At 37.7% G+C, this 27,592-nt stretch overlaps 1 protein-coding gene across 1 annotated transcript in view; it reads left to right on the top strand.

Moving 5' to 3' along the window:
- Nucleotides 1-27,592, top strand: part of L3MBTL4 (L3MBTL histone methyl-lysine binding protein 4) — a 434,331-nt gene that overhangs the window by 156,791 nt on the left and 249,948 nt on the right. The window contains 2 exon segments of the mRNA XM_090285146.1: nucleotides 3,919-3,956; nucleotides 13,269-13,385. Of these exon segments, the coding sequence (XP_090141272.1) occupies nucleotides 3,919-3,956; nucleotides 13,269-13,385 (155 nt within the window).

Genomic DNA, 27,592 nt, shown 5'->3' with positions numbered 1-27,592 from the left:
ATATGGGAATACATATTTGCCAATGATACCTCAGACAAGAGATTGAGCTCCAAAATACATAAAGAATGTATACAACTCAATACCAGGAAGACAGACAATCCAGTTTTAAAAATGGGCAGAGGACCTGAACAAACACCTCTCCAAAGAGGACATACAGAGGGTGCATAGGCATATGGAAGAATGCTCAATATCACTAGCTGTCAGAGAGATGCAAGTAAAAACCACAGTGAGATACCACTTTACACCACTCATAATGATAATCATTAACAAATCAACAAACAAGTGCTGTCAAGGATGTGGAGAAAAGGGAACCCTAGTGCACTGTTGGTGGGAATGCTGACTGGTGCAGCCACTGTGGAAAACAGTATGGAATTTCATAAAAAAACTGAAAGTCAAACTGCCTTTTGAGCCAGTGATTCCACTGCTAGGATTATACCTGAAGAATCCTGAAACACCAATTCAAAAAAACCTCTGCACCCCTATGTTCAAAGCAGCGCTATTTACAATAGCCAAGTGCTAGAAACAGCCAAGTGTCCGTCTGCAAATGAGTGAATCAAAAAACTGGTACATTTACACAATGGAATACTATGTAGTAGAAAGAACGAAGAAACTTCTACCATTTGCAATAACATGGATGGAACTAGAGAAAATTGTGCTTAGTGAAATAAGCCAGTCAATGAAAAAAAAATACCACATGATATCACCTAATACAGGAAACTAATGAACAACAGAAACAAATGAGCAAAATTGAACCAGAGTCATGTAAACAAGGAGCAGAGTAACAGAGTCCAGGGGGAGGGGAGAAGGGGAGGAGAGGAGGAAGAAGGGGAAGAGTCTAATCAAATGAATTAGTATAAATGACCCATGGACATGTACAATGGGTGGAGATCGACTGTGGGAGAAGGTGTGGGTGGGGTGGGGAGGTAGCAATGGGGGAGCAAATGGGACAACTGTAATAGAAAAACAATAAATAAATCAAAAGTTAAAAAAAAAATAGTAAAGTTAAAAAAATTTTACTGTGAATATTGTGTTAGCATGGATTGTGGTTTTTTTCCTCACATTTTATCCACAAGTCCTAGTACACAAAAGGATGTGATAAATCATCTTTCTTTTAAAAAATATTTCAAATTGAATAATTTATATGTAAAGATTCAATTAGTAATTAAAAATCTTACAACAAAGAAAATCCTTGGGCCTGATGACTTCACTGATGATTTCTATCAAATATAAGTTACCATGTGCTAACTAGCATATCAAACTACTCCCAAATTTTAGTGCCTTAACATATTCAGTATAAATTTCTTGCTCCTGTCATAGGACCACCATAGTTGATAGGGGTTAGTTCTGCTCCATGCAGTTATTCTGGGACTAGGTCTCTTCCAGGTCCTTCCCAATCTTTCAATTAAGTCTGAGACTAGGAAAAGAACTTCTGGTCGCACATGAGAGGGCTTCAGGGACCAAACTTGACGTGGCTTATTACATCATTTCTGCCCCTATGCATTGGCCAAATTCAGTTACATAATTGTATTTCATAACATAGAAGTCTAGGAAACGTAGTTCAGCTGTTTGCCCAAGGAAAAAAAGAAAACATTTTGAACCATTAGACATCCTATGCTATACATGTTTTGCTAATTCTCATATAGTTACTGTACATGCACACATACATACTTATATGTTCATGTCCTTTTAAAATCTTTGTGCTACAAGAATGGGATTATATTATATACCTATTTTTCCATCTTCTTTTATATTGCTCAGCTGTGTCTCAGCAAATCTGTTTTTTTTTAATGTTTTTTATTGATTATATTGTTACAACAGTTCCAATTTTCTCCCCCTTGCTCCCCTCCACCCAGCACCCCCCTCCCCCAGCAATCCCCCCCAAGTCCATACCTCTGGTTCGTAAAAATTAACTATCCCCCCCCTCTCAAATATTAGGACCCTTTGTAATCTTGTAAAGGACAATGGGCAAAGGTCTCAAGCTCCTCTAGCTGCTTCAAGCTGGACATGGTCGTCGTCCTACCTACCCTTGGGTCCAGAAAACCCTAATAAGAGTGGGGGTGTGGAGGGGAGGGTGGCCTTCCCACATGGGGAAGGATCGTGCAGACTCCAGGTCAGTTGGCTGTCTCCGGTCAACGGCGTGCTTGGTTTAATAGGCTGGTGTCCTTGTTGTGTTCTGGGGGCAACAGATTTGGCGAAAAGGGTTAAAAGACATCATTCAATCCATAACTACTAGATGACAAAAGGCAGGGATTAATTTTTCAATGTTCCATATTAGGAAAAAAAAAAAAAAAAAAAAAGAAAGGGCTTCTTTGTAAGAAGGTGTGCTAGGCACATCTCACCTGTCCAAAACCCTTTTGCCCATTATACTTAGTTTGGGCTGAGGTAAATAGTTTAGGTTTTCCCCCTCTCAGACCTCTGGGCCCTTTCTGTCCAAGCTTTTAGGATAGAAAAGAGAAACCCGTTTTAAAGTGAAGCCCACAGACCACCCCATTCTTCCCCAACCCAGCCATTTAGTTCAGCCAAACCGTTGAGTCTCAGGAGGCAGCGCTGCAGAGAGGATTAAATGAGGCTTATGCGTACAGATAATCACTCAGGTAATGCGATCATAGGCTTATGTCCTTTGAAAACAAAAAACACGTGTTAATTTATGTAACATAACCCACAAACAAGTCTGTAAATCTGTAAGACTGTCTTATTGGGAAGACATCTAGTTGCAGGGCACTTGAAATTCTATTTGCCTGCAACTTGAATATCTTTGATGATATCACAGACATGGTTTAATTTTCAAGTGAAACCATATTTTAAATGAGAAGAAACTTTTAAGACGGTTAGTTGCCCTGTTTTATACTCTACTACTGATCATTGTGATTTTCCTTGAATAATAATTTTTCTCCCTAAGGTTACCCTCCTTGTCTTTAAAGGGACTACATTAAGTCCATTTTTAATTTATCCTGTTCGTTTGCATAAACATAACAAGAGCAGCAAATGATCACTTATGATCTTTAGTTCTGCTTTGCTGGAACTTACCCAAGGAATATTTGGGGTGACCTTCAGTCTGTTCTTCAGGGCACAGAAGCTGAGCCACATATCTGGCATTCATCCTTGCCTGTACACACCTGTCCTTTCCAAGTCTTTCTGGTTTTTCCTTGTGCCTTAAGGTCCCTTCTAGCCATCTTTCAGGAAAACAACCTTCGTTCCTTCCCTGGAAAGATTGCTGTGGACCGCACAACCAACCATGGTACCAGGCCTTTTATCTCACGGGCTTTTATTACCTTTGAAAGTCATTCCCAGTTCCTCAGGGCTTTTTGGTAACAATCTGAGCCCAAGTATGTTTCCTTTAGGCTTGACATTCCAGTCAAAGACTTGGTCAAAAAAAAAAAAGAAAAAAAAAAAAGGAACCTCTGTTGACAACTGGTCTTATTAGTTCTATGCAAAGAAACTTATGTCATTACTTACTTGTTTAGAATGCCAAACTCTGGAGGGATCAAATAGGGAGAAAAATATATAACGTGAAGGAAAATCTTTGTCCTAATATTCACTGAACTGGCATTTCCATTCTTCATATTTTCATTTTTCCCCCACTAAAAAAATTTTTTGTTTTTCCATTACAGTTGTCTCACTTTTTTAGCCCTCTTGTTTCCCTGCACCCTGTCCCTCCCTTCCCCCACATTTAGTCCCCACTCAGTTGCCCCTGTCTGTGGGTCATTCATATATATATATATATATATTTTTTTTAATTGACCTTTCCCCTTACACCTTTCTTTTCCTCCCCCCCGCCCCCGTTGTTACTGTTAGTCTACTTCTTGTTTACATACCTCTGGTTCAATTTTGCTCATTTGTTTGTGTTGTTCATTAGTTTCCTGTAATAGGTGACAGCATAAGGTATTTTTCTTTTGTTGCCTGGCTTATTTCACTAAGCATAATTTTCTCTAGTTCCATCCATGTTGTTGCAAATGGTAGAAGTTCCTTCTTTCTTTCTGCTACATAGAATTCCATTGTGTAAATGTACCATAGTTTTTTGATCCACTCATCTACAGATGGGCATTTAGGTTGTTTCCAGCACTTGGTTATTGTAAATAGTGCTGCTATGAACATTGGAGTGCATAGGTTCTTTTGAATTGGTGTTTCGGGATTTTTTGGATATAATCATAGCAATGGAATTGCTGGTTCAAAAGGCAGTTCCATTTTTAGTTTTTTAAGGAAATTCCAAACTGTTTTCCACAGTGGCTGCACCAGTCTGCATTCCCACCAGCAATGCACCACGGTTCCCATTTCTCCGCATCCTCTCCAGCACAAGCCGTTTGTTGATTTGTTGATGATGGCCATTCTGACTGGTATGAGGTGGTATCTCATTGTGGTTTTAATTTGCATCTCTCTGATGGCTAGTGATGTTGAGCATACTTTCATATGTCTATGGGCCCTCTGTATGTCTTCTTTGGAGAAGTGTTTGTTCAGGTCCTTTGCCCATTTTTTAATTGGGTTGTCTGTCTTCTTGGTGTTGAGTCGTATGAGTTCTTTATATATTTTGTAGATCAATCCCTTGTCTGAGATGTCATTGGCAAATATATTTTCCCATATGGTTGGTTTCCTTTGCATCTTGCTGATGTTTTCTTTAGCTGAGCAGAAACTTTTTAGTTTGATGTAGTCCCATTTGTTTATTCTTTCCTTTATTTCCCTTTCCTTAGGAGATATATCAGTGAAAATGTTGCTACGTGGGATATCTGAAATTTTCTTGCCTATTTTTTCCTCTAGGACTTTTATGGTATCACAGCTTACATTTAAGTCTTTGATCCATTTTGAGTTTATTCTGGTGTATGGTGTGAGCTGGTGGTCTAGTTTCATTTTTTTGCATGTCCCTGTCCAGTTCTCCCAACACCATTTGTTGAAGAGGCTCTTTTCACTCCATTTGATGTTCTTTCCCCCTTTGTCAAATATTAGTTAACCATATGAACCTGGGCTTATTTCTGGGCTCTCTATTCTGTTCCATTGATCTATATGTCTGTTTTTATGCCAGTACCAGACTGTTTTGATTACCGTTGCCTTGTAGTATAGTTTGATGTCAGGTATTGTGATTCCTCCTACTGTGTTCTTCCTCAAAATTGCTGTGGCTATTCGGGCTCTTTTTTGGTTCCATATAAATTTTTGAAGTATTTGTTCTAGGTCTGTGAAATATGTTGCTGGTATTTTAATAGGGATTGCATTGAGTCTATAAATTGCTTTGGGTAGTATGGACATTTTAATGATGTTGATTCTTCCCATCCATGAGCATGGTATACGCTTCCATTTATTTGTATCTTCTTTAATTTCTTTCTTCAGTGTTATGTAGTTTTCTGTGTACAGGTCTTTTACCTCTTTGGTTTAGTTTATTCCTAGGTATTTTATTTTTCTTGTTGCTATGGTAAATGAGATTTTTCTTTCAGTTTCTATCTCTCAGTTTTTATTGTTGGTGTATAAAAATGCCTTCGATTTCTTAATATTGACTTTGTATCCTGCTATTTTGCCGAATTCACTTATTAGATTGAGTAGTTTTTTTGTGGAGTCTAAAGGATTTTCTATGTACACTATCATGTCATCTGCAAATAATGACAGTTTTACTTCCTCTTTTCCAATTTGGATGCCTTTTATTTCTCTTTCTTGTCTGATTGCTGTGGCTAGAACTTCCAAGACTATGTTGAATAGGAGTGGAGAGAGCGGACGTCCTTGTCTTGTTCCTGATCTCAGGGGGAATGCTCTCAGTTTTTGCCCATTGAGTATGATGTTGGCTTCAGGTTTCTCATATATGGCCTTTATTATGTTGAGGTATGCTCCCTCTATTCCCATTTTGCTGAGAGTTTTTATCATAAATGGGTGTTGTACTTTATCAAATGCTTTTTCAGCATCTATTGATATGATCATGTGGTTTTTGTCTTTCATTTTGTTTATGTGGTGTATCACGTTTATTGATTTGCGAATATTAAACCATCCTTGCATCCCTGGGATGAATCCTACTTGATCGTGGTGTATGATCTTTCTAATGTGTTGCTGGATCTCAGCAAATCTGTTTTAATTTATTTGCTGTAGTTCTACTTTTTCTTTATGAAGGCTACATAATACTCCATGATGTGTTATATCAAAATTAATTCAGCATTTTCTCAATTAATAAGCAACTACTTAAAAATGCCAGTATTGATATTTCAGATGCATTTAGAAGGAAACAGAGCTAATATACATGCTTATTTCTACATTGCTTAATTCAAAGGCTAATGTTAGACTTGTGAATAAATGCCAAATGCAAGTTTATTTTCATAGAATAAAGTCATAGTAAGTGATATTTTGAGAGGTAATGAAATGTATTTTGTAAGAATAACAGCAATTTGTTTCTGTAGATACTCTAGAATCATCAATTGGCTGGACATAGTTATTAAATATTCTAGATATTTGATGAGCACACAGAAATATTTTAGCAAATTAATATTTTAACAATTTAACTTAATTCCCTTTCAAAGCTAAAATTAATTTAGCAAAATTTATAGTATAAATAAATATTTAATTTAATTATAGCATTAACCATTAAGTTTTTTTAGACAGACAAAGAATTACTATATTTTAAATGCCATTGTGCTTTTTCCTATAGAGAGTTTTTATTCATGTAGGCAAGGTAGGAGTTCAAAAGGATAATAAATTACTAATTAATTAATTGAATAGCTGATAAGAGTCTGCTAAGTGTAAGACCTCGTTAGGAACCAAGTATATAACAAAGAACAAAAAGACAACGTATGAAGATCATTAAGTTAGTCGTAGAAATTACACAGTGGAATGTTATGTAGTTAGTGAAACTGAGAGAAAATAAGAAGCCAAAAACCAGTGTGTTTTTTTTTTCCCCTATACTGTTAGCTATTGATAGAGAGGAAATGAATTACCCCATCTGCTGGTTACCAAGCATTAGGTTATATTAGGAAATATAGGTGCCATGCCTTTTTCAAAGACAATTCTGCTCAGAGCTCAGCCAGTGTAGCACAGATTGGTTGGTTTTTGATGATTTCACTAGACATAGAAGAGACTCTATTTCTTTAGTCTATTCTGAATATTCTTCATTTCAGCTGTATTTTGAGCAAAACAATCAATTATGACATGAGCTCTTTGACAACTTCCTGAGGTTCTGATAGTTCATACTTTAGATCAAAGAGTTCTCCATGTGCTTCCTGACCTGACTGATGATCAAGTAACAAATATGACATCCTGTTACAGATATTAAGAAATCTGACTTGTATTACTCTTCCAAAAAGGATATTTTAACTTCAATTGTGATGAGCTAAATTTGAGTCCAATTGTGATGAGCTGAATTTGAATCCAGAACTTCTGGCATCTAAGGTACCATAAATGTGAGATCAGTATCAACATGTTTTTTGAAAACAAAATGGGATGGAACTGAATTAGGCTTAACGGTTGTTGAAATAACTGGTTGTCTTTATGTCTTATATTTTTTCTGTCTTGTACTCCATAGTATACCACTAACTCACATAGGATAATTAGCAATAACTTGATGCTAAGACCATTTTCATAAGGAGCACCTCTGTGTGCTTAACCTACAGAATGAAGTTCAGTACACCATAGGTGTTAATTTTCCTCAGTTTCTAGCTTCAGAAGGCCTGGGTTTTTAATGAGTGTCTGCTCTGTCTTGAGATACTACCCAAAACAGAAATTAGAAAATCCAGGCTCATTTATTTTAAATGGCAAAAACTAATCAGAGCTTCACTGGTACTAGTCATATGACCCTCATTTCTATCCTGATGCTTTCTCTTGGCAGTAGGGGCTGGCAGCCTACAGAGCACTCACTGAACATTGGAATGGCTTATTAGAAGTCTTGAATTTCTAAGAGTTGCAAGTCAGAAGACCTGGGCTCTAGTTTTGATTTAATTATTAGTGATCTTGCCTTGAACAAGTCACTTAAAATGCTAGATCTTAACTTTCCTCATCAATAAATGAGGAGTTAGATGGTGTCCTCTTAAGTCTATATAATATGTGTGTTTATGATCAATATTCTGATTGAACAATTTCCTCAGTAATACTCTTATCAGGCCTCTTTTTATTGCTGGTTATTAAATAAACTGTTGTCCGTTACTTAAAAATTGCTATGATTTTTTTAGTTCTTGGATTGGCCACTGGTATAATTACGGTTGTCATGCTCCTTCTCTAGGTTCCATGGGATAGGTTATACAGACCAGGATGTCAAGAACTTAAGGACTTATGCTCTTTATTCATGATTCCAAATCTTTAGAAAGAATATTCCTGTGGCAAAATTATGTTTCTGCTTATGTTATTGTTTTTTCAGAAAAAAAATAATGGAGGCTGCTATTATAAGAAGAATCTGTAACCAATCTAACACTTAAGTTAGCCTTTCTTATGTGGAACAAACAGTTCAGGAGTATTACATTTTCCTTGCACAGATGCCACACTCTCCCATCTTCAGTGCTGTTTGGAACCTTAGCACATATTACTATAGGAACATCTTGTTCTAATAGTACCTCTGAGACCACCAGCACCAGCAGGCAAACAACTTTATATCAGAGTTCCATTCAGTATCTTGAGACTAGACCAATATCAGTTTGACTCATAACTCTTTCACTCTTGGCCACCACAATATTAAATGCAAACTTCTTAGGAAATACATTTTCTTCAGTCAACAAATATTTACCAAATATTTATTGAGTGCCAACAATATGTTAGGTACTAAGCTCAGAGGAAGTAGCAGTGAAGTGAACAGACACATTTCTATTATAAGCCAGCTTATGTTGTAGTAGAGCAAGAGAAACAATAAGTATGTAAAATGTATAATACATAAGGTGGTAAGTGCTATGGAGAACAATAAGGCAGGTAATGAATGTAGGAACAAACATGTATATATTTGGCGGGGGGTGGGGTGTGTGTGTGCAGAAAATTCTATATTGTCCAGGGAGTTCAAGGGAGGACTTACCGAGAATAGGACATTTATGCTACAACTTAAAGGGGGTGAAGTGGGGAGTCTGGAAGATCCAAAGATGGATCTTTCATGGTAAAGGAGAAGCATGTGTAAGAACTTGAGGAGTGAACAAGTCTGCTGTGTTCTAGTTAGAGTAGGAGTGGAGTGAAAGAGAGATGAAATCAGGGCAATAATAGGCCATGTTATGTAGGGGCCTGCAGGTCATTATAAAGACTTGCTTTTTCCCTGAGTGACATAGGAATCCATTAGAATAACATGATTTAGGTATTTTTTCACTTATATTTGACTTGGTTTGACCTTAAGCTTCTCTGTTTTTTGCACCCACCCCATATTTATATCCTGTTTAAGGACTTTTTCTTGACAATAAATCCCTTCAACTCAAAGTTCTGGGATTGGCCTTCTTCTACCCCAGCATTTTCACACAGGGCTTCATCTTTTGCTCCTCTTGAGGTTGCTACTTTCCTCACCACATAGAGGACACAGCACCTTCTGCCATATCCCAAGTAGTCCCACTGCTTTTCTTAAAATGATTTCAGCTGGTTAGAAAGGTTCCACCTCGCTGAGGGCATAAGATCTTCTACTCCACCACACCTCATCCCTCTGCTTGCTGTCATCTAGTTGTCTTCTTGTTATTCTCTTAACATGAATTGAAGATGCTGTCACCTAGATCTTCCTTCTATCCCAGAGAACTGCTGACACCATGGGGAAACATGGGGCTGCCTGGTGATATACTGCTTTGTAGTTCGTTGATCCTTTTCCCTTGTTTGGTTCAGCCACTTATGCCCATAGCCACACTTGGACCTCATTTTTCTTCAGATATTGTCTATCTCTGAAGTTTTAAACTCAGCTTTACACCTATGGAGTGTGGAAAACTACATAGGTTAGAGTTGTGAGTACATGAAACACAAAGTTTGTTCTTGTGTTATTTTCCATATGAACAACTGTGAACCTACTTTTGTCCCACCCTATATAGTATGGTCTCCAGTCCAGCGATCTATGTTCCCACCCTCTCACCTTGCAATACTACACGTCAGCCTCCAGGGGACTGCTCATACTCAGTCCTGTGATCCAGAAGGTAGATCACTTTGGATCATGATGCTGTAGGTTATAGTACTAGGGGGAGGCAGTTATTAAGTATGTAGATAATGGAGTCAGACATAATTATTCAAATCGTATTTTTTCCATTTCTTAACTGTGTAACAGTTGGAAAGCTGCCCAGGTTCTCTGAACCTCGCTTGTAAAATGAGGATGAAAAGGTGTACCTCGCAGGCAGATGTGTGGAATTAATGACAGTGTAAATAGAGTACTTGTTATATTGCTTACCAATAAATGGAAGCCAATTAGATGTGGCTTTTCTTTGAGAGAAGTGAAAAGATTAAAGGCTATTGTTGTTTCATGGGTTAGTCTCATGTATTTCCCGTTTTTTGTTTTTTGTTTTTAAATCCTCACCTGGGGTCATTTTCATTTGCTTTTTTTTTTTTTTGAGAGATAGAGGAAGGAAAAGAGAAAAACATTAATGAATTGATTGTTTGCCCTTTTAGGCACCCAGACCAGAGATCCACACTGGGACCGACAGTCACACACACTGACCAGGGATGAACCCAAAACCTAGGCTTGTGCCCCGACTAGGAATCGAACCTGCAACCCTTTGGTTACTGGACAATGCTCCAACCACTGAGCAACGCTAGCCAGGGCTTTCCTTTGTGTTTTAAGTAGAAATTTAAATCTTTGAATTTAAATGTCTGTTGTATTGCCACACAGCTGTGTGAATAGGTCTATTCCCTGCTTTTTTTTCTGTTATCCTACTTGGGACCACTGAGCCTAGCAGAACTCAGGACTGGGGCTAGGAGGAAGACAATAGGAGTAAGTGGCTTTGCAAGTCTCCCAAAGCTATAAGACATCTTCTCTTCTTTGGGGCCATTGAACAGAGAATATATACATAATACATGTTTTCCCTTTTTCGCATATACAAAGCTAATTTCTGGAGATTGTATAGAAGCAATTATTGCTTAAGACCTATTTAAAACAGCCACAGCTTGCCCTGACCATTTGGCTGGTTGTCATCACACAAAGAGAATGGTTGCCAGTTGGAATCCTAAATCAGGGCACATGCCTGGGTTGCAGGTTTGGTCCCAGGTCGGGGCGCATACAAGAGGCAACCAATTGATGTTTTTCTCTCACATTGATGTTTCTCCCTCTCTTTCGCCTTCCCTTCTACTCTCTTTAAGAGCAAATAAATAAAATCTTAAAAAAAAAAAACAAAAAAACAACCATAGGCTTGTATTTTCACTGACTGGTTATGAAAATGGGAAAAGGAAAATTCCTTCCATAGCAGTATGCCTAGTGTCTTTAAGGGGCTAGAGCAGGACTGGTTGCTTCTTCTTTTACTCACTTCTCACTCATTCATTAATGCACCGCACTGTTTCTTCTCCCACTATTCCACTGTATCTGCTTGTCAGACCCCTGAGTGAAAAAATTTGGGCAGGGAGGAGGGGACCCTAACACTGAAGGGGCAAGGTATAAGCATATTTAGAACATATGCAGAAATGTGAATATCCAAAATACAGTGAATGAGGTTGGACAGTTTTTTTAAAATATGAGCTATAAAAGTAAATGCAAGTGCTGAAATAAATATTGAGACATAAAGTATAAACATGACTCATATAAAGAAAGGACCAAAAGGAGAAGAAACTCTAAAAGAGCTTTCTAAAAAATCCAGCTTAAAAAATATTTACAAAAGTTAGATAAATCAGGAAACTAAATGTAAATGATTTTTAAAATACATTTAGAAGGTGTTAAAATTAATACACCTAGAACAAAATAATATATAAGTAAAAAACACAGGCGAAATTTTATCAGGTACACATAAGCAGAAAATAAGAGGATGGCCTACAATTTAATTTTTAATAAAAAGAATTTGAGGCAAAATACAATAAGTGTTTCCAAATGGAAATTTTCTCTCTATTAAATATGAAGTACAATTAATAGTGAACATTACATATGTTTAGAAAAAATAAATGCTAAATAATATGACATCAAAATATGAAGCATGATCCATCAGGTTTACTCCTAAATGTTTTCCAACAAAAATGTATACTTCTGGTCACCAAAAAGAATGTACTAGGATGTTCATAGCAACACTTTCCATAATAGCCCCCAAATTGAAACAACTCAAATGGCCATCACCAGTAGAATGGATAAATAAAGTGTGAAAGACAAATGTTCTGCACTCAGCGGTCTACACAAACCTCACAGCCAGAATGCTGAGCAAAACACATGAGTGCATGTTGTATGATTCTATTTATACAAAGGCAAAACATAGAACAAGCAGAACTAACATGAGAGGTTAGAAGCAAGGATTGGAGCTTCTCTTTGAGGAAAGTGGGGCTGTGATAGCACAATGAGTGCATGTCCTGGTTACACGGGTATGCTAATTTTGTGAGAAATTTTCAAGCTGTCCACTTGGTTTATATATTTTTCTTAAAATATGTTTTATTTTAGCAAAAGTTTAAATATGAAGAAATAATTATCAGAAATGTGGGAGAACTACAAAAAATATTTTAGAGATTTTAACATACTGTTTCAGGCTTTTGCTTAAATACAAAATAGATTTTAAAATAATATAGCTATTTAGATGGAATTATGCATATTTATATTATACCTTAAAACATAGTTGTGTATGCATTATATACTTAAATTTTTTTTAAATTGTTGATCCTGTATTACACCAAAAAGAAATCCTAAAATCTCCCAAACAGGGATTGTACAGCCAATACAACATTTTGAAACTACCATTTGATAAACTAGTTATAATTTTTAATATTTTAAACAACCATAAAAATTAACCATCTTGGATATCTCCTAAATAAATATTTGGTCAATCAGTAAACCAAGATGACAAAGATTATAATTGATTTTTAGAAAATAAAAGAAAAATATTTTGTAGAAGTTTGTCTAGAGGTCTAAAGTTGCATTCAGGGACAATGATGATAAGGAATAAAATAACATGAACACAGAGAAACAAGAAACCCAATTAGGTGGAAATTTTTTAAAACAGAGTGAATTTTTGATTTCCTTTTTTTTTTGGTCTCTAAGCTTGAAAATAACCAAAAAAATTCTTTCTCTTCTCACAGGTTTTTATGGAACTGGACAAAATAATATACATAAAGTCCTATGTGCTTTTAAAACTAAATTCCACTTGTACTAAAGTTCTGAACATAAAGCTAGAACAATAATATTTTAGGAAAAATTTAGTAGCATAACTGAATTGTTGAAATTTGCATGACTTGTTGCACTTGTAATGTTACAGCGGTTGCCTCATGGTTTTCTGCCAAATATGAAACTTGAAGTTGTGGATAAACGAAACCCCAGATTAATTTGCATTGCTACCATTGTAGATATTGATGACCAAAGAGTAAAGATACATGTTTTAGATTACTATGTTATTACTATGCTGGCTACAGAGGCTCTGATTTATTGACACAGTAGAACAATGAAACTTAGACTCATTTCATTTCTCGTCAAATGTCTGGTTAGAGAGAGTTCCAGCTGAGGTATCTATAAATTAGACACAACTGACTTTAAAAGGAATTCTAATAGTGTCCTGTTTGGATTTGATGTTTAGACTTTATAAGAACGTTTAACAGTTTATCAAGAACTATTAAGTCTTCAATTCTATTATTATTTGTCAGATCAAAAATAAATAAAAACCTTTAGTCACTGTAGCTAAAACAAAAGGTTAGATTTTGGAGTAAAGATATGATTAACAGACATCTATTTTTATAAAAATATATACATCTTAAAAATAAAATTCTCCTAAAATAAAAGCTTTTCATATTTTTAATGCAGAGAGCTAAAAAGCATTGTAGAATTTAATAAAAGTTCTACAATATATCTGAATTCAAAAATTATTTTCTACCTTAGCACAACTTTATTTCATAAAAATAAGATTGAAGTCAATGTATTTTAATAGGCTCTAAAATAAAATAATTTTAAAAGAAATCTTATTTGCTATATGCTTACTTGGAAAACAATTTTTAATTAATATCATAGAGAATAATTAGTACATATATTTTAGTAAAATTTAGAGATAAGTGTTTGGCTTGGCCATAGATTATCAAGAGCGTATATCAGCCATGTCATTTATTCTTCTGACAAATGTAAACAATGACTGCTAAAACGTTAGTCAGGAATAATGTTATAGGTATTTGATTTCACATAGTTGTTACTAATGCTTTAGTTTATATTTAATTTTAAGCACATTGCTTACATTTTTATTTATTTAAGGCTTTTTATTATTTACTCTGATGGCATCTATTGTGGGAATAACTTTTGGATATCACAATTACTGGTACTTTATAAATTTAGTAATTCTTTGTTTTTGAAATTAGCATTGGGTTTTTTCTTTGAATTTTTATTAAACTTTTATTATAAAATTACTGCATTTATTGGAAAAGCTACATTTTAATAGTATATCAAATATTATTTAGAATTTTAATAGACAAAATATTTTCTTGTGATTCATGATACATACTGTGTATCCAGTATTTGTTGCCAGCTTGTTGTGTCATCAAATTGGATTAGTGTACCACCTTAAAATTTCATTTGAAAAACTTCAGCTCTTAAAGTGAATTTATTATTTCTTATTTTTTTTTCTCTCGCACAGCCGAATTTATTATTTATTTACCGTCTCAGCATGATTTTTTTACATCTCTAACAATATGGCTGATCCTTCCAAAGATATAGTCTATGTATTTTCCCCTTATTCTTTTTCTTTCTTGTCTATAGCTTTTTTCTTTATTATAGGAAAAAAGAATTGTACCTCTGACAGGGTTTACCTCTGTGGTTTGGGTATCTTGGAAATCCCTCTAGGATTTTAGGGCATAATTAAGATGTATTTATGCAAAATGATACTCTCTACTTTGTGAAACAGCGCTTCAAATGCGAAATGAATTGCTTCCACATACCATTCAGTCTCTCAGAATGTATCAGTCTTGAAGGGACATAAATGCCTTAGGGCTCTGAAATACTGGAGATCTCACAAGTGGCTTCTGACCTCTCGCAGCTCATTCCTGGGAGATCCTGCCTTGGACTCTCCACGCTCCACACTTCCCGTCAGTTCTGCCCCACAAGGAAGAGAAGAAAAGATGGTCTGCGGGACAACAATTCTCTGAATTGAACAAACTACAGAGAAGATTTAGCAGTATGACTTAAAAGTCCATACATCAGTTTTCCCAAGGGTAAAAGGGCAATGAAAATGAGTATCAGGTTTTTTCTCTGAATTCTTATTTAAGAAGGATGAAGGTAGTGGATGGTGCTATTGAGAAAGCAGCTGATGCTTTTCTGATCCCCTCTTTGCCAAGTACATTCCTCTATCCCTTTTTTAATGTGTGGGTCATATTCCTTAATTTTCTATTTTAAAGTCAGTATCTTTCAATGACTATTTTTGCCACTGGCACATAATAGATGCTTAATATACATGTGAATGAGTGAATGAAGGAGTGATTGGCATTGGATGTATTTTGGCATCCTGTTACTTGAATGTGTGAAATAATTGTGTTGGTCAAAAAGTACCCTTCCCTCATTTTTAATTCCTTTGCCAATTACTCTGCCCTTGGAAATCTAATTCAACATAAGGTGTTGTAAAGTGCCATAGAATAAACTGATCTGGTTTTTAATTCCAGCTCTGGCTCTTATTTAACTATGGTATTAACTTGGTGGTTACTTAACTTATTTGAACTTTCCTTATCTTTAAATTGACGGAGTTAATAATGCCTATCTCGTAAACTTGTCAAAATTCAGTGAAGCGATGCATATTAAATACCTGAAACTGTGCCTGACGTCAGTGGTACTTCTGTTATTAGTGCAAATGTCCTGTGCTGCTCTCCCTGGGTGCCTTTGTTTTCTGTATTTCTTAAGGGGCCTCATGGAACCACATGTCTTCAGTAGACTGAGAAGGAACGAGCCCTCATTACTTAGTGGACAAAGCAGAGTTTGATTGGAATTCTGCTGGGTAATGTTAATGTGATTATATGTGATTGAGTGGCATGGTGGTGTTTGACTGTTGAGAGTAGTCAGTCTACTTATTCTTTTGTTCTATTGTACAGTATACTCTGTTGTATCCGGAAGCTCATTACTGTCACCTTATCAGGAAATACACATTAAATTACAATAGGTGGATGAATGCTTTTAGAAAGCTTAGCTTTTATTTAAAAATAAAGTATCCTTCTACAAATAAATATAAAGGGAGAACTTAAAGCAGTAATATTTGATAAATATTTGCCCTGTGGTAAGCTTAGTTGTGAAATAAATTATAAATGAAGTCCATATAGATGCATTAGGAACTTCTACTGAATCATTACTAAATTGAGTCTCTTTAGAAAGCCTTTTTATAGTTAATGCATTAAGTAGGTGTATTTTGGCATTTCTAAATGAAATAAGAGCATCATGATCAAGAGAAATTGTCATGATAAGTTGTCTACTTGTATGACTAAAAACTATGGAATTTTAGATCAGACTAAGAAGTTTAAAGTTTTTGTTTGAATAACCTACTGGTGAGTTTTAGGGCAAAACAAGTCTAAATACAAGTTAGTGAAAGCACAGGGTTGCTGTGCTTAGAGAAAGTTGCTTGACACCTTTAGTCCTAGTTTAATGATCTGTCAAAAAGGGAGCAGAATCTGGAATATATTATTTTACTTGCCACTGTCTCTAACCAGGATGCATTTTTAAATCATTTTTTATTTTTAAATTTCAGTTGGCATACAATATAATATTATACCCTGGTGATTAGGCATTATATGACATACTAAGTGGTTGTCCCAATAAATCTAGTACCCACCTGACACCATACATAGTTATTAGAATATTATTGACTATATTCCCTATGCTGTAGTTTATACCCCCCATGATTATTCTCTTTTTCTTTAAGGATTTTAGTTTTACTTATTTTTAGAGAGAGCGGAAGGGAGGGAGAAACAGATAGAGAAACATCGATTGGTTTCCTCTTGTACATCCCCAGCTGAGGGCCTGGCCTGCAACCCAGGCATGTGCCCTGACAGAGAATGGAACCCACAGTGACCTTTCAGTTCACAAGCCACACCAACCAGGGCCCCATGAATATTCTGAAACAACCAATTTGTACTTCTTAATCCCTTCACCTTTTTCACCCATCCCCCAATGCCCCTCCCATCTGGCAACCATCAAAATATTCTCTGTATCTATGAGTATGTTTCTATTCTGCTTGTTCACTTGTTTTGTAGCTTCAACTGTTGATAGATATGTATTTATTGCCACTTTATTGTTCATATTTTGATCCTTCTTAACCCTTTGAGTGCCAGCATCGCTGCGAGCGATGCTGAAAAATTTTCCCAAAAGTGCCATTGTCGCTCCCAGCAACTCTTTTTTCGATGGCTATTAATGTAAATAGCAACAGAATAATTCATATTTTATGTCTTGTTCTCTTTTTCTATACCTCAAGTTACATATTGTTTTAACTTTTTCTCATGTTGATCCAAATTTTGAATTTTTATGTTTGTTCAAATACTATCATACTAATTCTGTTATAATTTTTACTTACACTTTAAACGTCCTTTTAATTTCATTTATCTTTGCAATAATCATCGAAACTATGCAGTGTGCATGACAAGATAGCTTTTGCTAATGGACATTTTCATTGCTTCACGTTATAGCATTATCATTTTGTTTATAAACTGTTTTTCACTGTTGATATCTATTGATATATGTCTTTAGTGTGAATGTCATTTGTGTTCATTTTTTTGTACATTACGAAGTTTTCTTTTTTTTTCAAAAACTTATGCAATATTTGTCATACTTCTTGCTTGTTTCCATGTTGCTATGTGTTTTTTCAAATTATAATACTTTTTATATTATGCCACATATTATACTTCAAAAGCTATATTGAAGGAAAGAATTTATTTTTTCTAAAATAATTGTTATAATAAAATAATTTTAATGCAATAAATTTTTTGCTAAATTGTGTCAAAGAACACTGCTTACAAAAGAAGAGTGTGTTTACTATATGTCCTGAAATTTTCAGCAAATTATTATGAATAATAATGTTTTTATAGACATTTTTCATAAACTCTGCATTTCTCAGCAAAATAGCCTGGCATTTCTCACATGAATTTTAGAAATTATCCATTGCACTCAAAGGGTTAAGTCAATAAGCTTGTGACTGGGGAGATTATCCTGGATTACCTGGTGGGTCTAAGGAAATTACAATGGTCCTTATTAGTGGGAGGTAGGAATGTCAGAGAGAGATTTGAAGATGCTACACTGCTGGATTTGAATATAGTGAAAGGGTCATGCCTCAAAGAACAAAGGCAGCCTTTAGAAGCTGAAAAAGGCTAGGAAACAAATTCTCCCCCAGAGCTTCCAAAAGGAACACAGCCCTATGGCCACCTCGATTTTAGCCCAGGTGACACTTCTGACCCAAAGAACTTCAACATAACGAATTTGTGTTCTCTTAAGCCATTAAATTTGTGGTAATTTGTTATAATAGCAAAAGGAAAATACAACAACTAATTTTGGAAATAAATATATCTGACATGAGAATTTACTCATTCCGTTCTCATAGAAGAATCTCCTTTCCCTGAGTCTATCACCCTTTCTTATATCACAAGAAATAACATAGACTCTGGAACAAAGGGAATAAATGTATTCACAGTCTTACCTAGACAGTTTATTCTTGGGTGTTTTCATTCAATTAGTTATTTTTGATAGGTATTCTTCCACTGGTAAAAATAGAGTGCCTATATAGCAGGACGTGAGAAAAAGAGATGATGTTCAGCATAATTAGCTAAGTATCAGTATTAGTAAGGGCATTTGGAATGTCAAAACTGAAGCTGGTCAGAAATAGTACACTTCTGTTCAGGGAAACAGCAGAGAATGTGTATGTCTCTCCAAAGCTAATAAAAATCCAATAGACTTTCTTGTTAGCTTGGAAGTAAGAAAGTGGGTCTATATTGCACTACCTGACTGAAGGTCTGGGAAACCAGAGGCTTCCTTATCATAGCAAGCAAGGGCCTCATACTTTTTGAGTAAATGTAACCTCACATTTACAAATAAAACCAAAAAATATCCAGCAATATCAGCCTTAGCAGTATTTAAATTTCACCTTATTTAATAGGACAATACAACCTCAAGCAGTAAAAATTGTTCCTTCTACCCCATTAACCCTTGATAATCTTCAACAATTATTAGAAGTTATTAATTGAATACGGCCTATTTTAGGTATAGCTACTCAACAGCTTACTCACCTTTTTAATACCCTTAAAGGAGACCCAGATTTAAACTCATCTCATACTTTGTATCCCCAGGCTTTAAAAGAAAAAACTTGGTATTGTAAATCATCATATTAGATAGAACAAGACAAATAAAAATAATTAACCCTTCCTACAAAATTAGGCTTTTTTGCTTTCCTACATTATGCTTCCTTATGGGACTTCTAGGACAGCTACAGCCTCAGCTCACGATAATTAAATGGTTGTTTCTTTCTCACCAACCTCAAAAAGCTATAACTACTTATATCTCTGCCCTTTGTCAACTAATAATCAAGGGACAAAAAAAAAAAAAAAGCTCAGCAATTGTTTGGCTATGACTCAAAGGTTATTCACTTACCTCTAACTCCAATGTATTTACAACAGCTTTTTAGTCAATCTCTAAATTTCTTATGTGCTATAGCTGATTATATTGGAAAGCTTGAAATCAATCTTCCTTTAAATAAACTTTTACAAAATATACCTCAAAACAAAAGAAAAATTATTTCAAAGTTTAAATCAAATCAAGATAGGCACATTTCACTGGTAATGAAAAGAAAATGTTTTTAAGTTTTCTGTCAACACAAGGTGTATATATCCTTGTATATTCATTATCCAAGATGGTAAAATAAATTATAAAATATAAAACATTTTAATTTATCTTGCACAGAAGGAAATTTAAATCAGATCTATAAATTTATAAAATCCTGTGCATGAGTACTATAAATAAAAGAATTCTCCTTAAAAAAAAAATACACATTTTCTTTGTAGAAGAGGTATCTGATTTACATAATGAAATTGATCATGCAGCATGCGTGTAACTGAGTGTCAGCTTCTAAAACTTGAATATTAGTGTGGGAATTATAAATTAAAAGTAAAGCAATACTTTAATATCTTTTGATAGTTTTCCACTTGGGATATGCAAACTATTTCAAGTGTTATTTTCAACATTTTGGTGTCAAAAGATGAAGAGTTCCATCTCAGCTGGCTGATCTGAACATCATATTATAATACACAAGGAAAATGAACAATAATAGTCAATAGCACAATATCAATATAAAATTGAGTTCAGTCTGATGATTCTTGGAAGCTGGTATCATGCACACTGCATAGAGTTTCAATGATTATTGTAAAGATAAACAAAATTAAAAGAACTGTTTAAAATGTAAGTAAAAATTATAACAGAATTAATATGTCAGTATTTGAACAAGCGTAAATATTTGAAATTTAGATCACCATAAGAAAAAGTTATATCAATATATAACCTGAGGTACAGAAAAAGAGAAAAAAACATAAAATATTAATTATTCCATTGTTATTTACATTTATAGCCATCAAAAAAAGAGTTGCTGGGAGCGACAATGGCACTTTTGGGAAAATTTGTCAGTGTCACTGTGAGCGACACTGGCCCTCAAAGGGTTAATCATACTTGCAAAATGCCTCTTGCCATATAAGGTAACATTTTCCCAGGTTTCAGGAGTGAGGATGTGGGCATCTTTGGGAACCATTATACTGCTTTCTGCAGTAATATTAGATAAAATTAAGGTACTTATTAAAAAGGGGCAGAAGAGGTGAGACCTACTATGTAATGAATAGCTTCTATTTACTGAGCACTGCTAAGGTAGAAGAGACCATTCCAATAGCTGCTTTAAGACTTGGAACTAACAATCTAATTGGGGAAATAGGTTAAACTACAGTTCAATATATAATGTATGGCACAAACATCAAAGTGCTGTAAATGTTCATTGCAAATACAGTGAGCTTTGTGAGCAAGGATGCTGAGGGGCAGATGACTTCTGAAGAACATTTTTTTTCTGTTAGAAAAGTATACAACAGGCCTTGTTTTATTTGCATTTCCAAACACCAAATGCCTTTATTTACTATTATGTAGAGACTAAGGAGACTTCAAATTTGATGCTTTATTATGTGTATTTGCATTATGTATGTATGCATGTATCTGTCTATCTACCTACCTATCTTTGGTTTAAATTAAAAGCCCCTTGGACAGGTGGTCTATACAAGGTCTATATTTGGACCTGTATTCAGAGGTCTCTTGGGAAGTTGCCTTGCTGGAGGAGGTAGCATGGCTTAGCTGTGGGAAACAAGGAACAGCAAATTGGGGGGTCTACACCTTAAGCAGTTGCTACAGATCTTCTTTTACTGCTTCTGTTTCTTAGAGGCTTATTTCCTGCACCTCCTGCCCCAGGATTCCATGTGGACTATGTGTGTTCTTGCTTCCTTGGCAGAACTAGCTCTGGGCCATGGAAACCACAGGTGCAGGCCACATGCATAGGGATTGCCTTCCCTCAACCCCAAAGGGGTTGTAGAAAAAAGAAGGGTTGTGTAGATCCTATACACTCAGGATGAATTTGTGTTTCACAGTTTTAGGACCAAATGGGAGAAAAATCAAGGCTGAAATGAAAATGGGATCCAGGCTGGGCAGTATTGTCGGCCCCAGTGAACAGATTAATGATCTGGGAGGCAGTTCACGCACAAACTAGACACGGGCACAGATGAAAGTATTTGGACAAGATTCCACATCCTGGCTTAGGGCAGACTGGGCGTGGTATTTCAAGGGTTTAGTACAGGTCAGGTGTTTCTAGAGCAGCAGAATGCATATTCATCATCACCTGGGAGAAGTGGAGAATTTCAGGCCTCACTCCAGAACTGCTGAGTCAGAATCTGCTTTTTAACAAAGCCCTACCTGATTTGTTTTCAAACATGAACAAAGAATGCTTGTTTATGACTAGGGAAAGGTGGTCTGCTTGTCCTGTGCCCTGCTTTTTAATATCTCTCTCCACAAGAGTGGAGGAGGCCATTAAGTTTGCTTTCTCCACCTTGCGTCAGGCACAAGTGACTGCTTTTGCCTCTGAATCAGCAGATATCAACATTAGGAAGATCTTGGTGGTTCTCTGGGGAGCACTCCCACCTACGCCAGTGTTGTAAGAAAACTAAGTCTACTAATTAACTCCTTGTAGTGTACACGCCCCAATTTGGTGCCCAATGTGAGGGTTTTTTGGAGTGCTGTTCAGTTTGATGAAGCTCAGAGCAGGTGGGCTCCACAGGAGAAAAAGACCGATGAGAACCTAAGAAAAGAATACAATAGAAACTAATGTTTTTAGATCCATGGTTATTCATTTCTATAAAAATATTATACAACCAGAGGTCGGAGTCTGACACAAGAAGCAGAAATTAGGCAAAAGACTCTGTTAGACTTGAAGTCTCAATAAAGATTAGAATAAGTGAAGTATGCAAGGGAGACCCTAAAAAAACAGAATTTATTTATAAAAAATTGTGTATTTATTCTTCCATGTTTGAACTTCATTCACCTTCAAAGTACTCTTCATTTCTCTTCCACATCAGCAAAACGTCTCCCTTTGAGGACTTTTTTCATCCGGAGAAACAAAAAAGGTCAATAGAAGCAAGATCAGATGAATAGGGAGGGCGGGGCATGGGGTCATGCTGTCTTTTTGTCAAATACTTTGGAACACCAGCTCAGCGTGGGCAGATATACTTATAAATCACCCATCAATGGAATGGACAAATGCTTTGAAAGGAGTCTTCAAAAAAAAACCAACTGAAGTCAAATGCAGCCTTTTAGAACAATGCCAGCTTGTACACTGATGCAGCTGGGTTCCTAGAACACTCACTTTGCCAGGGAAGCCTGTACTACAAGGGGCCCATCCTCCAGAAGATAATTCCATTTTTGGGATCCCCCCTCGTATTGAAAGTAGTGCAGCATTTCTGGGCTTTGGATAGTGTATTATCTTTCCCTGATACCTATCAGAAGTTTTATAAACAGAGAATAAATTAGATTAGCAGGTGGGGAGATGAAATAGACAAATGTAGCTAAGATAGCTGCTTTATTAATGTCAAATGTGAGTGACTGCACCCCTGAGGTAAGTTTTGGTGCATGGTTTATGTTATGTCTGAGTTGTATTCCTCACATTTTCATTGTGAAGATGTATCTGCAATGAATAGTATAACTTTTAATCAACAATAAAATACCAGCAAAAACAGACTAAAGAAAGATGAAAGTGCAATTTACATTAGCTTGAGAGATCACAGTGGCACAAGAAAAAGAGAAATGGTGAAAGAAACAGGCTGAATTAAGATGCATAGGAAATAGGTTAAGTCGTTGTCGGCAGCCGTCCGTCTCGAGAGACGATGGTGTAGCTTCTTAAGAGTCTATCTGCACCGCCGAGAATGGCTGTGCAGTCCGACTCGGGAGTGACACGGTATCTGTCTCCTCCCGTGTTGAATCGACATCTTGCGATGACGCTGGAGTGTCCTCTCCAGTGAAGCTGAAGCTACAGAGCCTGGGCAGGGTGATATGGAGGGTCTGCTGTTGCCCATGCAGCAGACCCCCCCTCTCTTCGCAGCTGAAGGGTCCAAGGGAAAGACTGAGTCAATACAGCTTGGCTTCAGGTGCGCCGCAGGAGTTGCCGGTGTTGACTACAACGTCAAACCGCCTTAGGGACTCCGGCTCCGGATTTTCTGTCGGGGTTTACTCCCTTAGCCTTTCCCCTGAAGAGGTATGCCGCAAGGCAGCGGAGGTTTTTTGGAGTCAGAGTTTTCCTTCTCTGATGTGCCCTGACTGGAAGATCGAACCAGCGACACTTAGCTCGCAGGCCGACGCTCAATTCACTGAGCCAAACCAGCCAGGTAAGTAGAGAAGGGGAAATAAGGTGATGTAACCCAAGATCTGAGCTTGCCTGACTTACACTTGGTCAGAGATGCTCCTGACGCCTTCTCATCAGCACAGAAGCTTTGCCTTCCTTCTTTCCAATACTTTGGAGGGTGGCAGTGATAGGAGATGAAGTCATAACTGTAGAAATTTGGATCTGGGAATAACCCTAAGTGGAAGTCTAGATCACCAACACAAGAGGACAATAGAAGCACTTGCAGTCTGAAGCTGCACAGGCAAAGAAAGACACCTAGGAAAGGCCAATGTCAGCCACTTGGGACCAAGAGAAATGCCTTGTTAATATCCCATAAAGAATGGTTTAAATATCAGGACTTTCTTCACCATAGTTTACTCTTAACAGCTGTTTGGAGGCCTACTTTTCTAGCCTTAATCTGTAAATTAGGGACCTGCTTAGCCTTGCCTTTTCAGTGAAACTGTGAATTTTGAAGGGATTGTTTAGAGAATATTTATTAAGCTTCCTCTGTTGCAAGTGAGAGAAATCCAGGGCTAACCTAGCATAGGTAAAAATAAAGGTGGAGGGAGAGGGAGAATTTATTGGGTCATTTAAATGGGAGGACAAATGTAGACCTGGTGACAAGCATCACTGAATCCAGGGTCTCAAACGTTCAGTCTTCCTCCTGCTTCCTCACTCCCTTTTCCTTCAGATCTTATATTTCTGTATCTTTCTCCAGAAATTTCTGTTTTTGTCTCCTACCTCTCCTTCCCAGTGTGGGTACTTGCCTTTCTTCCTGAAAATGGACCATCTCCATTTAGATATGGCAAAGCCACCTGCAGTCCTATCCTCACATCATCTTCGCACAGTAACCCACGTGGCAACAGTGTTTCCTACTGCTTGCTATCAGAAAGACCAAAAAAGTCATGGGAAGATTCTGATGCGGTCAAGAGCCAACCCCTGGCCCCACCATTGTGGCCAGGTTTTACAGTCCTCTGAGTGGCCCACTCTTCCCTCTAGGGGAGATTTGGAATTGGGCTGAGTCTTGCTGCCTATAGTTGTAGAAGTCTGGAATCCCAAAGGAAGGCAGCTCACTGGTCAGATAAAATATTGTACAGTCACTACAGCACCACTCACCTTGTTATTAGGAATCATCTCTGCCAGTCTCCAAATCTCCAGGATAAAGGTTTGAAGTGAGAACCATTTCTTCATCCCATTGGGACATACTTGGGCTTATTATTATTATTTTTGTGTTTTAATCTTAACCCCAACTCTAAACCTAACTTGGGCTTATTACTGTGACTGTTGAGACTGTTAGATACTCAAAAAACCCAGACTTTGCATTTAACTATCTTTGACTCCTCTTGGAGCATTTTTCACCTGGAGAAGACTTGATACTTACAAGGCTTTGGCCATTTTCTTTTGGATAGATAGCTCCATGGGAGCAAATATTTTTTTGTAAATGATTTGACTTTTATAGTGATTAATCTCTTTAGAATTTGAGCCTAAGACTCAAATTTTTTAACTTTATTTTTATTGTTGACATTATTACAGATGTCCCCATTTTCCCTCATTTGCCCACTTCCACCCAGTCTCCTCCTGCTCTTCCCTCTGGCCATCAGTCAGCACACTGTTGTTGTCTATGTCTGGGTTATGGATATTTATTCTTTGGCTAATCCCTTCATATTCTTTCAGAATTATGAGTATTCAAAGTCAAGTTAAGATTCCAAAGTTTTGTTTAAGATGAACTCTAGGGACTAATTAGGGTATTTCTTGCACTTGTGGGAGAAATGAGCATCAGTGAAGTCATCAGTGATATGATCATCGCCTGTGTGTGCTAGTGCTGTAGCTAGTTCCTATGTGACTGTGGAATGGAGATTGGAGGGAAGTGTATAAGCCAGGGAGAGGGAATGAGGGACAGCATGGGTGGGTGAGTGGGGCACAGAATAAAGAAGACCAAGCAGCAGTCCCCTGGGGAGTGGAAGCATGCCAACTCTGCCTCTCATCTGTCGACAATTCATGTCCACCAAAATATATTATTACATTGCCAGGGTTGGTTTGCAAGGAGTTATCTAAAATCCCATCTTCTAGCACTGGAAAACCAAGCCTTATCAACTAGCTAATAAGGCCAATCAGATAAGCAATAGGCATCTGCAGAAATTAAATTGAGCAGGAGTAGAGATTTCATGGAATTTTAATAATGTTCCCCCCAGCAACAAAATATTTTATCCCTAAAATAGTATTTTTGTAATAAAAATAAATGTCTGCCACTTAACTGCAAAAATTTTGGTCTTTTCTGAATTTGCTGTTTCCATACATTTGTGTTTGTGTTCCTCAGATAATCTGAGACTTGTAAGAGATTGATTTATCCCAGTGTGTGTGCACCCAAAAGGGATTGTGTCACCTGACACAGCGCAGCTGCTCTCAGCCAGAGGTAACTCCAGCACTGAACAGAAAACTCTGACTGATTAGCCCCCAGGGCCCCAGCTGCACCACCTTAACCCTCCCCCGGTGGCTCAGCAGCCCCTGGGTCCAGTGAACTCAGGTCCCGTCAGCGAGCTGGCCTTCCATTCTGCCACAGGCGTGATGGGGCCCCCCATATCTGGGTCAGGAGAGGCCCCAGAACTGGCCCTGGACCTGCTCCCAGAACTGACCAATCCCAAAGTGCTGCTGTCCTACCTGGGCCCTCCCGACCTGCCCGCCAACAGCAAGGAAGACCTGCTCTCTGTTAGAGGCAGGCGCAGCCACAGACGTCACCGCGCGCCCTGCCCACCCACCTCCCCAAGGTTCACCTGGAGCCACTGGTCCTGAAGCTGTAGGCAGCTGCGCCTGGGCTGGAAAGGGACCCGTGCACTAGCCCTGGCACCGCGGGTTGCTGCAGGAGGCTTCGGGGGACCAGGCCCCCGCCCACGTCCCGCCTCCTGGGCCACTTGCCACACACAGCACACCCTCGGCCCTGTCAGCTCCCAGTGGTGACCCAAGTGGTTCCTGAGCAGGGCGTGGCCCAGCCTTCCCCTCCTGCCCCAGGGGAGCCCCATGCATCTCCAGTGGACATCATTGACCTTCAGCCCCATACCGTGACTAGTGCAGCCCCTCCGCGTTTTTAAAGCCACCTCCCGTGTCCAGGCGCTGGGTGGGGGCGCCCACCCGTCTCCATTAAAGGACTCCCACATGGAAAAAGGAAAAAAAAAAAAGGTTAGGGGTGTGGAGTCTAGGTGGCCCAGGGTTGTGGGCCGGGTCCAGCTGACCTGCAGGCGCCATCTGGCCCAGGAGGCTGGGAGTAGACTTCTCTGGCACCAGGAGGCTGCTGAGAATGTCAGGCTGGTAGGAGATGGGGGGCGGCCCCAGGGTGAACTCAGGAAGGATCCAGGTACTGGGTGTGGTGGGAGGGAAGGACACCCTGCATGTAGTTAGTTTTCTGCCCCTTCAGCTGCATCACATTCTTCTGCACTTTCCCTGGTAGGGTGTGAGATATTTGATGCTCCATATCTGGAGTGCACAGGTACTGGGGGCTTCCACACAACCAGGTGAAGGGAATCCTGAGGCCAGACGAGAACATGCCTCCCTTCCTTGGACCCCACACCACTGAGGGCCCGGGTCTCCCAGTGCAACTAGGGTGGATTTGCTGTCAGTGCCAGAACAGGGTGCTGATCAAATAGAACCTCAGACCATGGTCTCCTGATGAGTTGTGTTGTTCTCATCCTACTGCCACTGTC

Source organism: Furipterus horrens, unplaced genomic scaffold (genome assembly GCF_987537825.1).
Source record: "Furipterus horrens unplaced genomic scaffold, mFurHor1.1.pri manual_scaffold_8, whole genome shotgun sequence".
NCBI classification, from domain to species: Eukaryota; Metazoa; Chordata; class Mammalia; order Chiroptera; family Furipteridae; genus Furipterus; species Furipterus horrens.
Note: the sequence above shows the minus strand (reverse complement) of the source record. Positions and strands in the feature narration are given on the sequence as shown.